This window comes from Pogona vitticeps, chromosome 14, assembly GCF_051106095.1.
Source record: "Pogona vitticeps strain Pit_001003342236 chromosome 14, PviZW2.1, whole genome shotgun sequence".
In the NCBI taxonomy this organism is placed as follows: domain Eukaryota; kingdom Metazoa; phylum Chordata; class Lepidosauria; order Squamata; family Agamidae; genus Pogona; species Pogona vitticeps.
In genome coordinates this window covers 4833248-4849743 of record NC_135796.1, presented here as the reverse complement: position 1 = coordinate 4849743, position 16496 = coordinate 4833248, and the positions used below count along the sequence as shown (strand labels likewise).

At 44.3% G+C, this 16496-nt stretch overlaps 1 protein-coding gene across 3 annotated transcripts in view; it reads left to right on the top strand.

The window, feature by feature from the left end:
- SRRM4 (serine/arginine repetitive matrix 4) overlaps positions 1-16496 on the top strand; it is a 149177-nt gene that overhangs the window by 102803 nt on the left and 29878 nt on the right. For all 3 annotated transcript variants that reach the window (XR_013539172.1, XM_078381624.1, XM_078381623.1), the window contains exons 3-8: positions 2418-2501; positions 3391-3465; positions 7893-7919; positions 8754-8804; positions 11587-11697; positions 14012-14174. Coding sequence is in view for 2 of the 3 variants with exons in the window: in XM_078381624.1 (XP_078237750.1) it covers positions 2418-2501; positions 3391-3465; positions 7893-7919; positions 8754-8804; positions 11587-11697; positions 14012-14174 (511 nt within the window). In the remaining variant the exon portion in view is untranslated. The remainder of the gene's footprint in view (positions 1-2417; positions 2502-3390; positions 3466-7892; positions 7920-8753; positions 8805-11586; positions 11698-14011; positions 14175-16496) is intronic.

The following is a 16496-nucleotide window of genomic DNA, read 5'->3' as shown; positions in this document are numbered from 1 at the left end:
CTTTGTAACGAAAGGCTGGAAAGAACAATTGGTTAGTGCTGAATAGATAGACAATCACCCCAACCCAGTCACACAAACCACAGACAACATGTGAGGCTGCAAACAAGTCCAAGACCTATATCATGCAGGCACCAATTTCTTGAAGATGTTTACTTGGACATCTGGAAAGCTGACACTGATCTATGTGCTTAACACAAGATATCCGAAGTGATGATTCTAGTTATATTCATATACCAAATTTACAACAGTGGTTTATAGTTAGAACTTCCATGATGACATTCACTGTTAATACTATTGCTCTCGTTTTGGCTGTTTGTTCCATTTCTCATTTCAATTAATTTTTGTTGCTTACCTTTATTTTTTATGTTAAATCTGCAAAAATAAAGAGTAAAAGAAAAAAAAGTTACAAAGGATGGTCCTTACTGGGCTGTCTGGGAATGGAGAAAAAGCAATATGCAAGGGAGCAAAAAATAAAAAGAAGATGGGGGGAACGCTTTTGAGAAATTGAGTTTGTGCGGTCCAGAAGCAAGGCAGTGTTTGTTGATAACCGCCAAAAATAGGTGGTTTGATTTAAAGAAAGACAGACGGGTTTTTTGCAAAGATAGCCCTTGTGTCTTGATGCAGATAAAGAAAAGAAGGGAGGGACGTAACACCTCTTATCATGAAGGTAACAGTAGGCACTCAATGTGTTACTTAACTAGCTTCCCCCAGCACCTGTGAAACTTTGGATGGAAGGAAAATAAGCACAAGAATGCTTTCTGAAGGATAAGCAACAGTGTGAGAGGGACAGTCTGTTCCTGATTAAGAATTGTGACTAGTGAACAAGGGAACAAGCCGGGGCTTTGTTACTTTACCCTGAATCTATGCCCTTTCTCACTTAGCTTGCTCTCAGTCATTCACCCTTCACTGCTCCTTACCTTCCTTCTGATCTTCAGAAGGGCTCAGGAATGCGCCTCCGTGAATACCGAACCGATACATTCCTTGTCCTCCACTATCAGAGGATCTGGCTCTTTTTAGGATGAGTTCCCCCCCCCTTGCCGGAACATTTTGCCACCTGGGGCAAAGGATGAGATGCTACCACCCTGTCAATCTCCCAGAACCAGTTTTGATAGATTTTTGTGGCCTCTGTACTGTATATCACAGAGGGATAGAGTGGAGCTAGGAGTTGCCAGGCGTCCGGCAAAAGGAGGACATGTCCTCCTTTTTAGCCTAATGTCCTCCGCCCGGCAGGCAAAGATAAAAACCTTTAAAATGTCAGGCTTTTGTGTATTTTATGTTATAATTTTGGATGGGAAGGGGAGAGGTGGAAGGAATTACCAGCAGGCTGTTTCCTTTGTGGGGAGAGGGGGAGGAGGGACCACAAACATTTCTGCCTTGGAACTTTGCAAAACTTCGCAAAACAAGTTCTAAAACAAGAGAAGATGTACAGTCAGTCCCTGGAGGTATGATTCTCTGATAACAGCTCTCTAAAACAGAGTGTTCTGGTGGCTGCAAACACAGTCTGAGGCAAACGTACAGCCCATACGCGGCGTGGTTCCCATGCATTCCTCACCCCTGTCACAGACTTATCATCATCCTTTTGGTGCTAAGAGAAGGGCGTTGAAATTCCAAACAAAGAGGCTTGGAGACCCAGCCTCGAGAGGACTACCATCAACTCTGGTAGACATGTATCACCAATTTTTGGACTCTGGTCTATAATTTTCCTGCACGATGGGTTGTGTGAAGCCTGAAGAAGTGGGGTTTTCTACACCAAAGCTTGCAAAAGATTTAATTCTTAGTGCAAAGTATCACCCACTCATATATTGTGTGATCTTTGGGGCCCACACTGGCTTTTCATTTTTTTTCTTTAAGGTTTTCTGAGATTTATATTTTTTTCTCTTCCTTTCCCATCCACCACTACCACGATGACTACAGAACTCTTGCTGGTCAATTGCTGCTTAATATTCTCTTTTAAATAACCAGTGTCGATTTAATATACATTACAGTTCCTTCTGAAAGAAATTAGCTGGTTGCCTGCGCTCGCAACCATTAGGCTATGCAAATTAAATTCTGATTAATTTTTTTTGTAAATGCATATTTACTGAAGGAAGTTAAATGTATAAATCTATTATAGAGCTGTTAACCTCAATAAATATGTCTTAAATAACTTGATGCCAAGTGAGTTAACATACAGTAACTCTCTCATTATATGTGCGATAAATCCTTAGAGGAAACATTTAATTTCAAGCATGACTAAATTGCCCAGAATGTGCCAATTAAACACTTACCCTATGTTATGGATTGGTCACAAAACACCACCCTTTCCAGAGGACCATAATTTTGGGGTGTGAATTGTCAGGACATTGATTGACAGGTACTAGTTTGGCATAATTTTCTTTTCTCCCCCCCCCCCCCTTTCTCTCTTGCATTCCCCAAAGCCTATCTTGCAATGAGGAATCTACTCTACCTCCTATCAAGGGGAAGAAAAAGAAAAAGAAATCTACTCGGAAGAAGAGAAGGAGGTAAGAGGAAGAATTTGGATCCACTTTCTTTCTACCAAGAGAGAAGAGTTTCCTTCAAATCAGAAAAGTTGAGAACTCGATAAGTGAGGGGAACAATAACTGGTCACCCATTAGGCTTGTCCTGTCCAAGATGGTGGCCATTAAATGTGTGGAACTATAACTCCAATCATACCCAGACAACACTGTTAATGGTCTTGCTGGCTGGAAATGATGGTGGGTTTAATCCAACATGGCTGGAAAACAATTGCATTTGTAGTTGGATTAAATTTTTCAGATAAGAGAATACGAGAGCTCAAATAAGCTCTAAAGTGGAAAATCTGATGGGAAAAAAAGGTACATGTGGAAGCCGGCTGCCCTTAAAGTACTTGTCTTAAGCCCTAAAGAGTTTTAAACTTCAAAACGGCATCAAACAGGCAAAATATAAACTTTTTCTAATCTACTTTGAACATTCCTTACTAGCTTTAGACTCCACACCCTCTCCAAGGGGCAGCTCCACATATAAAGCACTACGCTATGATTGTGATTTTATTGTGTGTCCTACAGAGAAGGAAGTGGCCTGCTAGAACAGGGATGATAAACATCTTCAGTACCACCATCATTATGGTTTATTTTAGCGTCCTCATCTTGGCTCTACACATATGTCAAACTACAACTCCCATCATCCACAGCTAGGACGGCAAGGCATGGTCTTCTCAAAGGTTATGGTCCTCGTGTTGTGACTGATCTGAGAGGCAGCAGATTGGAGATGGCTGGTTTAGTTTGTTCGGATGGTGTTTATACTTGAGAGAGCACAGATCAGGACAGAAACCATGCTAAATCCTTCCAGCCCAAGTGAATCAAAGCCATTTTCACGTGAAAATGAAAGCCGCTCCTAATGATTTCTCCCTAGGTCTCCATCCTGCAGCCTCTCCCCTCTGAAGAAGAAGAAGAAAAAGAAGCATTCCAAAAAAAGGAAAAGGAACAGGTATGGCTTCCCATGGATTTTTGTCGCTCCTAAAATTTGTTCCTGCTTAAAGAGGACTCATTCCCTACCCCTGCCCCCAAACTGTAGAGGTTTGCAATCTCTTTTGAAACCACAGAAGAACTGAGTTGGAAGGGGCCTATAAAGCCATCAAGTCTAACCCCTGCTCAGTGTAAGAATCCAGATCAAATTATGTCAGATAGATGTCCAATTTTCTTTTGAATGCCTCTAGCGTTCAAGTGCTCGCCACCTCCCGAGGCGGTTGGTTCCATTGTCGTACTACTCTAACAGTTAAGAAGATTTTCATGACGTAAATCCAGCTTCCTGTAGCTTGAGCCCATTCTTATGTGTTCTGCACTCAGGGATGATCGGGAACGGATCCTGCCCCTCCTCTGAATGACAGCTGTTCAATTATTTGAAACACGTTCTCATATCTCCCCCCAGTAATCTTTTCTCGAGGCTAATTATGCCCAGTTCTTTCCGTCTTTCCTCATGTGACTTGGTTTCCAGTCCCCTGATCATCCTTGATGCCCTCCTCTGAACTTGTTGTATAGCAGAACTAGGGGTTCCAAAGATGAAACACAAGGAGATAGGGGTGGGATTTTTAAAACATTTTCTGGATGACAGATACCATAATTCTCCATTCTGGGAGTGGCTCGCCTGGGAGAACGGCCTCAATGGGAAGGCTTTCAGACTTAGCTAGGCCTAGCAGCACCCAAGCTTCCTCTTCCTGCCCCAGTGCTAGCTGGGAGATTTCTTTCTGAACAGGAAGCATGGGTGGTGCTAAGTCTAGCTAACCCTCAAAGCCTCCCAGTTGTTATCTTTCTCCCAGATGCATCACATTTAGAGGTTCTCAAGGTGTCTGTAGGGGACGTGGGTGGCGCTGCGGGCTAAACTGCAGAAGCCTTTGTGTGCTGCAGGGTCAGAAGACCAGCAGTCATAAGATCGAATCCACGCAATGGAGTGAGCACCCGTCGCTTTGTCCCAGCTCCTCGCCAACCTAGCAGTTCGAAAAGCATGCAAAATTGCAAGTAGATAAATAGGTACCACCTCAGTGGAAAGGTCACGGTGTTCTGTGTCTAGTTGCACTGGCCACGTGACCATGGAAACTGTCTTCGGACAAACGCTGGCTCTACGGCTTGGAAACGGGGATGAACACCACCCCCTAGAGTCGGGCACGACTGGACTAAATGTCAAAGGGAACCTTTACAACCTTTACAACCTTTACAAGGGGAACCTTTACAACCTTTACAAGGGGAACATTTACAACCTACGGTGTCTGTAATGGAGGTATATCTCCCAGAATGGAGGTTTTTGGTATTTATAGTCCAGAAATCCAGCAAGGACACAGCCATCATCTGCAATCCTTCCCCTTACACGTTCTTCTTCCCTCTGTGCTTAAGTGTCGCTCGGGGGAGGGTTTGTATTTTCCCCAGCCAGTTTAATGCAAAATATTTTGGTCCTGAACAGGGAATGAAAATATGTTAGCTTTACAGATGTCCTTTTCCTGGTGAAGCAGAAAAACCACTAGAACTGGTTTGTTGCTGTAAATTATCACAATTGCCTCTAGTTTATCATCCTCCTTGGGAACATGGCAAAGGGGGCTGCCATGATAAGTTCCTGCACATCAGTATTTATCACTCTGTTTCTTTTACATTGCACTTTGCTTTAATCTGAGAAGCGAAATTGGCTAGGCTGCAAGGGAAATTGACTAGTACAGACGGCTATTTCCTAACCCTCTCTAGTCAATTTCCCAGACCATGTTATTGGCTTATATGGAACTGGGGAAGAGAGTCCATGATAGGCACGAGACAATAAATAGCACCGTCAACAAGAAGACAAAAGTCCTCCAAAGAAAATGAATGTACTTAAAATGAATATTTCCTTCAAAACTTCTTTTTCTTTAGATGAGATTTTTCACAAACTCAGCATCAAACCTGGAAGGCTTTCTTGCCATCTTGTGCTTTTAAAATCACCTTCAAACATGACAGCTTTGGAGAGACTGTTTTTAATCGCAAGATATCAGGGGGAAAAAAATCCCCTATGTTTGGTTTCGAGTTCCTCAGCTTCCAAACTCTCAGCTCAGGCAAAAGGAATATTCACCCCAAAACTCATCAACTGCATATGATGTTGATAGATATTATCTGCTTCCAGGTCGATTCTGTGTTATGATACTGAGGTAAATAAATGCTCAGAAATGTATAGCTGTCCCTCTTTCTGGTGCGACACACTTGGCAAAGCACATGACCTCGCCAGTCATACAAACGCTGCATGATCTTGGCTGTCTCCTCTTCTGGAAGGATCCATGGGGATTCAAACTCCTGGCTTTGAACGCCAGGCGCTTCCACTCACTGAACTGTATCAGCTCACGGCTATATATAAAAAACAATGAAATTCATTTCATTGGATTTCTTTGTCCCATTTCTTACAGGGGAAGATACCGTATTTTTCCGTGTATAAGACTATACTTTTGTCTAAAATCTTTAGACTAAAAATTGAGGGTCGTCTTATACACGGAAGTAAGCTGAGGGGAGAACAAAAACAAGTGGAAGGGAAAGCAGGGATCAAAGCGATCCTGCAGTGCTTTGATCCCTTTCCCCCCACCCTTGCTAAGCCCCACTTAGATTTCTTAGTTTGGGGTTAGAAAAGTGGGGGGGCGTTTTATACATGGAAAAATACGGTACATTGAATCCTCATTGGTTAGAATACTATTTGATATTTTTACACATCATAAATGCAAGATCAACTGCAAAAGCTAACACAGGCACCAGCCATCATTATGGATGGAATGGTCAGGTTTTTTGACCTACAAAATCCCATAATTCTCCATTCTGGGAGTTCTACCTGACAGACAGAAACCTAAATACAGCTCACCCATGAGAAGTTCCTAATCTAGGCCTAGATCAGCCCAAGCTTCCTGTTCTTGCCCCAGGGCTAGCCGAAACCCTTCTTTCTAAGTAGGAAATTAGGCATAGCTAGGTCTAACTAACTTTCAAAGCCTTACAGTTTAGGCCCTTCTTCCAGCTGAACCACATTTAGTTGAAAAGATAATACAGTGGTGCCTCGCTAGACAGTTACCCCGCGTGACAGTTTTTTTGCTAGACATTGACTTTTTGCGATCGCTATAGCCATTCGCAAAACAGTGATTCCTATGGGGGAATTTCGCTGGACAATGTTTGGTCCCTGCTTCGCAAACCGATTTTTGCTAGACAACTATTTTGACAGCTCCCTCCGCGCTCACAAAACAGGTGTTTTGGGGACCTAAGGTTCGCAAGACAGCAATTTAAACAGCTGATCGGCGGTTCGCAAAGCAGCTTTCCTATGGCCGATCTTCGCTAGACAACGACGATTCTTCCCTATTGGAACAATGAGTACCCAGCTTGCTGGGGGGGGGCAATGTGTAGCCTGTATAATTAAAATTGTAAACCGCCTGGAGAGTGCTTGTAGCACTATGGGGCGGTATATAAATCCAATAAATAAATAAATAAATAAATAAAATTAAACAGGTTTCAATGCATTCCAATGGGGAAATGCTTTTCGCTAGACAATGATTTCGCTAAACAGCTATTTCAGTGGAACGGATTATCATCGTCTAGCAAGGCACCACTGTAATGTTGAGAAAGGTCGAAAGCAGCAGGAAAAGAGGAAAACCAAATATAAGATGGATTGCCTCTGTTAAAGAACAAAGGGCTAGAATTTAAAGCAGCTGAACAGAACTGTTGAGGACAGGCTATTTTGGAGATGGCTCATTCATAGTTTCACGATAAGTTGGAGGCAACTTGATAGCCCACAACAATAACAACAAAAGAGAAACACTAGGACAGATTCTGTCGAGAAAACCACATGCGCAAGAGTAATCCCGCAAGCAGTTTGCACCCTCTAGCATGGCACCTGTTGTGCAACTAGTCGCACGAGTGGTTTCACCACCAGTGCACAACCACTTTTGCAACAGACATCCTACTGTAAGGTGCAAAGTGCATGTGTGATTGATTACCATTTTGTGTAGAGTTCTTTTCAGCAGACACAAGAGATGTGACTTCTCCATAACTTTTCGTAAGCCAAGGTTGGGAGAGGGAGAATTTAAAGTAGCCCAAAACTCTTGATTTGAGGAACTGGCTATTTTGTGTTTCTGCCACTGCTGCTAGATAGTAGGGGCTTTCAACCACTATGTCAGATTTCCATCTACTTTTAACTGGAAGGAAGATCTTCCAAGACACTTAAACTGGATCCAAATTCTTTTCAAATTTTCCTTCTACTGAACAGATGCCCCTATAAATCACGATGGCAAGGTGCTTCTGTTAGATCCCCATGAGGCCAAGCGTTCTACCTGAAAGGCATTTTTTCAAACCAAAAATGTTCTGTACAGTGAGATTTATTCCTAGTTTACACCTTTATGGGTTTGTAAAATATCAATATTTATTGCTTTGCAGATTATCTTCGAAGAAAAGAAGACACAGGTAAGGATAGTAATAATGGCTTGTTTAGAACTGTAAGCTGAAGCAACTTTTCAGCTGTTAGGTGGTAAGGGGCCAGTGCGGTCAGCCAATATCACCCTGGATGAGCTAAGGCTAGCCTGCTGTGCATTGACCAGTCTTGGAGAACTAAGTCAAAAAGAGCTAGAACAAATGGAACTTTTATAATCAGTAGGGAGGATGATGTCCTGTGATGACCTAAGACCCATCAACAAAAGCCATGCTCCCAGTTAAGGTAAAGATTGCCAAAATGGGCAGTTGGATCAAGATCAAAACTTACCCTTGCCCTAGCAGCAAGGGATAAGGAGCAAGAATGTATTCTTTTCTGGCACAAAGTTTTTAGATTTTTATTGAAGTTTAGTGTTTAATCCCTCTTACTCTTTCCAAGCGGCAACCACTGTGCCTACTAAACAGCTATTTTGCATAGGCACGGGCTCAAGGCGAGCTAATTAATTTGCAAATGCCCCTTCAATGTCCTCCAATGTCATCCTTTCTTGACAAGTCCAACTACAGTTTCCATCTGCCACAAACAGCATGAGCAATGGTGGAGGGGTGATAGGAATTATAGATTGAAACTCCATAAGGGCGTGGGGCAGAGAGAGCTGTCCTTCCTCTGGGTTTAAGTCTCTGGCTGTGGAGCCAGCGGTTGGGAGTTCAATTCCCCACTCTGCCTCCTTAATGGGGACTGGTTTCAATGATCCATAGCTTCCAGCTCTGCAGTTCTAAGATGATTATGATGACGGTGGTGATGATGATGATAAAAACTGGCTGTCTGAGTAAAGCAGCAATCTACCAATTAATTTTATCTTTCTTCTTCAGTTCTTCAAGCCCAAAAAGCAAAAGGAAGGAAGATCGCAAACACAAGAAACAGTAAGTAGAGGTGGCCGGAAGTAGATTTGAATCCTTGGGGAACCAGCCCAATTTTGACGTGAACGGTTGTGGATCCAGTGGGCAGAGTCTAAAAAGCAATTTACTGTGTAACTGGTTAGAAGAATAGCAAAATACAGTGGTGCCCCACTAGACGATTACCTTGCAAAATGGTTAATTCGCTAGACTATGAGTTTTTGCGATCGCTATAGCACTTCGCAAAATGGTGTTTCCTATGGGCGATTTTTGCTGGAGGATGTTTTGGACCGTGCTTCGCAAGACTTTTTTGGGGGGGGGGACCAATTTTCGCAAGATGACGATTTTGACAGCTGAGTCCGCGACTTGCAAAACGGGTGTCTTCGGGACCAATTTTCGCAAGACAGCGATTTTTACAGCAAAACAGTTTCTCTATGGGCAATTTTTGCAAAACGATGATGATTTTTCCCCTTTGGAACGCATTAAATGGATTTCAATGCATTACAGTGGTGCCCCGCAAGACGACGTTTTCACAAGACAGCGATTTTTGCTGAACGAATTAACATTGTCTTGTGGGGCACCACTGTAATGCATTGCCTTACTTTATTATTGCTCCATAGCCAGCCAGGCTGTATGCATAAACAGAAATTAAAACTGCTCTTTTAGCAACTAGTATATAAATACATATAAACAATCAGAAAAGGATAAACAGATGAAATAAACATCCTCAAGCATGTATATCAAGTTGTAAGATGAACTTATGGAGATTGTGAAGCAGGCAATGGAGTTTGTCTTTCCATGGCTCATTTAACGGATTTGGCCATCCTATAGTATATATATAGTCTGTGCCTGCTAGCTCAAAGAAAACCACGCATAAAGGGGAATTGTTCTTAATTTCAGTTTTGAAAGGTTTAAGACAGTGGTTCCCAACCTTGGGTCCTCAGATGGTCTTAGGTTAAAATTCCCAGAAGTCTTCACTGCTAGCTGTGCTAGCCAGGATTTCTGGGAGTTGTAGTCCAAGAATATCTGGGGACCCAAGGTTGGGAACCACTGGTTTAAGATATTGATCCCTCAAATCTGTATACAGAAAGCATTCTGTTAGAAAATGTACCATGCCCTCTATCTTACAGCATCCTGCTGGGCAGTATCTACTTGCACCATGATGTTCTTGAACCACAGTGCCCAGAAGTCCTGGCCAGCACAGCAAGTGGCGAAGGCTTCTGGGAACTGCAGTCCAAGAACATCTGGGGATCCCAATGTGATACTCTGCCAGTAGAGTATGGCCCAGCTTAGATATAACTATGGATATCTTTGCTGCCCAGGAGTCCCTTCCCATTTTCTCATAGGCAAAGTTCAGCCCTTCAATGATTGGTGGATGGGAACACCTGTTACTTTTAACCAGCTCGGAGAAAAGTTGACAAATGCTGAGATCTCCAGTCTAACAACATGTGGGAAAAATATATATTTTGCTTACTCCTAATCTATACCATTCATTCCTTCACCATCCCAGTTTTCAGAGGCGGGGTCCTAACCATCAGCCAGTATTCCATGAGGAAAGATGAGCACGAACTGCCAGTACATTAGTTCGTTTATCGGATGAACAGATGTTTGGTGCCTCAAAGCTCCACCTCCTCCAGCAGGTGGCCACTCAAAGGCAACAGCCTAGTTTCCCTACCCCGCCTCCTCTAGCAGGTGCCCACTCAAAGGCAACAGCCTAATTTCCCTACCCCGCCTCCTCCAGCAGGTGCCCACTCAAAGGCAACAGCCTAGTTTCCCTACCCCGCCTCCTCTAGCAGGTGCCCACTCAAAGGCAACAGCCTAGTTTCCCTACCCCGCCTCCTCCAGCAGGTGCCTGCCAAAGGAGGTGGGGCCTTGAAGTGCAGATGACCTGTTCAGTCAATAAATGAACTGGCACAAACCCCCAAACCGTCAGTTTGTGCCCATCTCTATCCAGAGCCAATGAATACATGTGATCGTTGTTCATCTATTGCTCCCACCCCTGCTTTAAAGAGCCCCCCACTCTCCTCTCCTCAGGGTGCCTTTGTATGAAGTGATACCTCCCCCTCAGGCTTAGGTGTTGGTATTTTGGCTACATGAGTTAAAACCTGGAAACAATTTCCTGAAAATTAAATCACTGCCCTAATTTGTTAAATTTTTACCAACTGGTTCAAAATTCCCTATTTTAAGTGGCAATTCCTTGTTTTAGATCATCAGAAAAATGCTGTTTCAATGTTTTGTTGTTGTTGTTGTTGTGTTGATGTGTTGTGTTGCAGTCAATTTCTGTAATCCTAGACAGTACCTTAAAGCATAATGATCCAATGCTCTGACAAATTAAGTAACAAATTAATTTACAGATTCACTTTCTTAACATGGTACTATCAAGGAATTCGGTTTCCCTAACTATTAAATGTCAACTATTAAATAGTTGACTATTAAATAGTTAACTAATAAATGTTAATATTAAATATTTAACTAACAGTTAAATGTTAACTGTTAAATGTTAAATCTTTGGTAGACTGGTCTACAAAAGATACCACTTTGTATCATTTCAGACGCTCGGAATTTAACACAGCTATTAGCGGTTTATACTCGTTCGGCATGGGGCCATTTATTTATTTATTTATTTATTTATTTATTTATTTATTTATTTATTTATTTATTTGATTTTTACCCCGCCCCTCTAGACCATGTCTACTCGTTAGCCAGGTTTTCCAGCCACCTACCCCATGTATCCCATTCACTGCCCCCCTGGATCTTATGCTTCTGTGAATTAATTTTATGCTTGTTTTCCCTTCCTGCCATCCAAAAGCTCTCGTGGCCGATCTCAAAAATCTCACCGTCACCACCATCACCGCCGCCGCCGACACTGCCGTTCTGGCTCAGAGAGCACCAGTTCTCTCTCAGAGAGCTGTGGAAGCAGGTAAGTTCCCTATAAGCACCCTCTTGAGTCACCTGGGTGGAGAAGTTCCTTGCAGCACAAGATTCCCTGTTATAACTTCGTACCAGTCAAAATATTAGGTTGCATTGCTAACCACACATTAACTCACAGTCTGGAAAGCTCAAAATCCCAGAGGTCTTGAACACATCTCCCAGCTAGAGTCGTTCATGGAAGTGGTTCTATGGGGACAAGTGTTATTGTTGTTTTTAGTCGTTCAGTTGTGTCCAACTCTTCGTGACCCCATGGACCAGAGCACGCCAGGCCCTCCTGTCTTCCACCGCCTCCCGGAGTTGGGTCAAAGTCATGTTGGTTGCTTCAATGACACCATCCAAGCATCTCATCCACTGTCATCCCCCTTCTCCTCTCGCCTTCACACTTTCCTAACATCAGGGTCTTTTCCAGAGAGTCTTCTCTTCTCATGAGTTGGCCAAAGTACTGGAGCCTCAGCTTCAGGATCTGTCCTTCCAGTGAGCACTCAGGGTTGATTTCCTTCAGAATTGATAGGTTTGTTCTCCTTGCAGTCCAGGGGACTCTCAAGATCCTCCTCTTAACACCACAATTCAAAAGCATCAATTCTTCGGCGATCAGCCTTCTTTATGGTCCATCTCCCACTTCCATACATCACTACTGGAAAAGTCATAGCTTTGACTATGTAGATCTTTGTTGGCAAGTTGAGGTCTCTGCTTTTTAAGATGCTGTCGAGGTGTTTCATCGCTTTCTCCTGAGATGGCCAAAGTATTGGAGCTTCAGCTTCAGGATTCCTTTGGAGTCAATACCTTCAGAGCTGTCATGCTTGCCCGATCAACTAGCAAGCAAAACACCTCTCAGTGACCAACCACCAAACAAAATCAAGCAGATGTTAAAGTGGTGGAGCTGTGGAACCTCATTCTAGGACAGTCGTTCCCCCCCCCAAAAAAAAAGCTTGGGTCCCCAAGTGTTCTTGGACTGAAACTCCCAGAAGCTTTCACCACTAGCTGTGCTGGCCATGATTTCTAGGAACAGTAGTCCAAGAACATCTGTGACCCAAGGTTGGGAACCACTGTTCTATTACATACAAGCAGGCCACTATCCTCCTGAGAATTAGTGCATGTGGAACTGAACTTGCTGAAAAACTGACTGATATATGACTGGACAGAATATAATCAAAGAAGCTATTGGTTGTTGTGGGTTTTTCGGGCTCTTTGGCCGTGTTCTGACGGTTGTTCTTCCTGATGTTTCACCAGTCTCTGTGGCCAGCACCTTCAGAGGACTGTAGTTGGAACTCTGTCCATGCTCTGTTGCTGCGTGTTGGATAGTTGAGTATTTATAGCTGTGGGGACAGCTTTTGTCCTTTTCAGGAGATAGGGTGATGATGGGGATCAACATGTTTTTGTACGCATGGACAGAGTTCCTACTCCAGTCTTCAGAGGATGCTGGCCACAGAGACTGACGAAACGTTAGGAAGAACAACCGTCAGAACACGGCCAAAGAGCCCGAAAAACCCACAACAACCATCAGATGCAGGCCGTGAAAGCCTTCGAGAATACAAAGAAACTATTCTTTAAAAACAATGTATTAAAAGCTTTTTAATAAGTTCAGTGTTCATAGTCAGATTAATAATGATCAATGTTAACAATCAGGTTGATAAGAATAGTAGTAGTAGTAGTAGTAGTAGTAGCAGTAACAACACCTGTGCAGTGAAGCAGGCTCTGTTGTGCTAGATGTGTCAGGTACCAGCAGCATCCTCTTCCTTGAGATTCGGGGCCAGCCTGGAGGCGGTCCCTCGTGATGTCACAGAGGCAAGGCCGGCAGGGTTTGTGAGCGAGATGGAACTGCTTCTGAGCTGGTTATAAAAGCAGGCATGAGGAACCTTAGTAAATATGCCTTGGATACAGCTAAATCCTGGCTAGGTCAGGTAATATGGCATCTGGCAGATTATTGGCATCAAGGGAACTGGGTGGTGAGGCAGGCAGTGTAAGGCAACCATCGGCTGCAGAAGATCCATGTTCTTGCTAGGATTTGCAATCCTTACACGCATGATTTTTGGAAATTATCCCAGGCTCGTTGAGCTTGTGCAGAGCTGTCACTAAATAAAGATGAGTGGAGAAGGGTGCTCAAGACTTTAAAAACACCTGACTTACAAATATAAAATTGACCGTCTCTCCCGCCACTGGTTCTGAGACGCAGAGACTTCAGCCCTTACCTGGCAGAGGAGATGCATTGCTTTTCAACCAGACTGCCCCCCTTGATTTCCCCGGATGCAGGAAATTCAGCTGCCTGATTTGGGAACTGTACGCTGTTGTCTTTCATCCCGCAGGCCGAGAGCCCGATACCGCGAAAAGGGGCATAAAACGAGATGGAAGCGCTCACGGCGCTCCTTGAAGAGTGCTCGAAAGCCAGACGCTGCTGCAGAGGTGACTAACACCCCGTCCCTCAGCTGCCCCCTCCAGAACAACCGCTTCCCCTCCACCCATGGAATGGTAAGCATTGTCCCCATCCGGTCCACTGCTCAATGTAGGGCCCCCAAGAATCTGCATGAAATTTTTATGACTCTATTAGTGCCGTATTAGACTGGCATCCATTTAGAAGCTGGTTTCATTATTCATGGTGTGACACACACTCTCTCAGTCTGAGGTATGGAAAAAGCGTATGTTTTGCAGAGAGGCGTGTGGGGGGGAGACATGAGAGAGAGCCTACCTAGGCTTCAGCCCCAGAAAAATAAAGAGAAGACGTTTACCCAAACAGCAGCCTGTAGCCATGATATTTTACAGGGATATGGAGCTATAAAACCCCTTCTTTACTCAATGGATGATCTCCCTTCTTGGCTGCACCCAGTTCCCCATTCCTCCGAGGCACAGAAGATTAAAGCTACAAAAACGAAACATTTATGTCTAGCAGGGTGTGAGTGTTATTGGGGGAAAGAGGTGGGTGGATGCTGACTGCTGAACGGATATTGTACGGACTCCAAACTTAACAAGTCCCCATTCCAAGCAACGCTGGCTTGTTCCCGTGGATGCTAATCGGTGCCATGTGGGCATCCAAGGAGAAAATGCACAATCAAGTCCCCAAGGGCATTTCCCTCTTCTGTGCGGAGAGATACACTTGGGCCCACTGAGGCGCCGTCAGCTTAGCTCAAAGCAGGGTTTGCTTGCGTTTTTGGGCATGCCTGGCTGCGTCTAATTCCAGCGATCATGCGTGCCCTTCGAGCATCCTCAAGTCAAACGGAGGAAGCGTCACCCGATGTCAGCTTCCCATCGAGTGAGGCAGGGAATTACTTCGAGGAAACCATCATTTCCGGTTCTTTGCTTGAGCGCTCGGTTGTTCAGCAGGAGCCTTGCAAAAGCATCATAATAATAATTCAGCCAAGAGCCTGGGAAATGGGGAGGGACCTTCGATGGGGGGGTTGGCGAACTTCCCTAGCCTTGGACCCATTTCACTTCGGGTCAAGGGGGCTCCCCCTTCTCAAAGACTGGTGATTTATTTATTTGTATTTTAATGCCATTTTCAGGCAGGTATTGTCATCCAAAGCGAAGGGAAGGTGCACTCCTCTGAGGCCTGTAGTGTAAAAATAAAGAACGCCCAAGGGATAGCCAGCGGAAAGAAAGGGGAGATTGCTTTGCTAATGGCAGAGGGAAAGGGATGAGCTGTAATAAGCAGGCATTTAAAAGCACCAGGCAACTGTCAGAAACCCAACACAGACCCCTTGTTGGGCGCAGAGTGATAACTGGCAATTTTAGAGGCCAGGGCAGTTGTTAGCATCCTCTACTCTTTCTCCCCTGACATCTGGGCATGATCCCCACCACCACCAACCCACAGAAATAAGGAGGAGAATGTGCGGCTCCCCCCCTCCACAAAAGAAACATGAACAGACCATTTCCCTAACATTTGTCAGTAGATTCCCCTCTAGATTTTGGTGCCCTCTAAAGTGGCACCAAAGAACCCATGGGGGGAAAGCCACTGTCGCTCTGCTCATGTTATGGCCCAGCGGGGGGGGGGGGGCTTGGACAGCGGCACCCACTACCTTTTTTACTTGGAAAAACTTCATCGTTTCCTCTATTGACCGAAGAAAAGTGATTTCACTGAGTTTTGTTGGGTTGGGTTTTTTTGTTGGTTGGTTGGTTGAGTTTGTTTTTGGTGCTTCTGAGCTGCTCTAGCATTGGGGGGGGGACCTCCCCACCCAGCCTTCGGCACTTAGGTCAGTTGAGCCCCCCCAAAAAACATGGCACAATTGCATCTCTCTCCCTCCCCAAAGAGGTGGGGTGGGGGCTTTTTGTTGCCCCTCGTTGATTTATAATACAGTGGTGCCTCGCTTAACAACGATAATCCGTTCCAGGAAAATCGCTGTTAAGCGAAAACGTTGTAAAGCAAAATTAAAAAACCCATTGAAACGCATTGAAAACCGTTCAATGTGTTCCAATGGGCTAAAAACTCACTGTCCAGTGAAGATCCTCCATACGGCGGCCATTTTCGGTGCCTGTATAGCGAGGAATCCATCCCTAAGCACAGCGGGGAGCCATTTTAAGCATCCGGTGGCCATTTTGAAAACCCGACGATCAGCTGTTTTTGATCGTTTTTTATCGTCCTAAAGTGAAAATTGGTTCCCGAAGCAGGGAACCTATCATCGCTAAGCGAAATTCCCCCATTTAGACCATCATTTTGCGATCGCAAAAACATCATCATAAAATGGATTTGTCGTAATGTGGGGCAGTCATTAAGCGGGGCACGACTTTACCCTGTTGGAGCCACGCTGATCATTCCAGCCTGGTGGTCTTCGGTCAAACGGTTCTGCTTACCCGACCCCA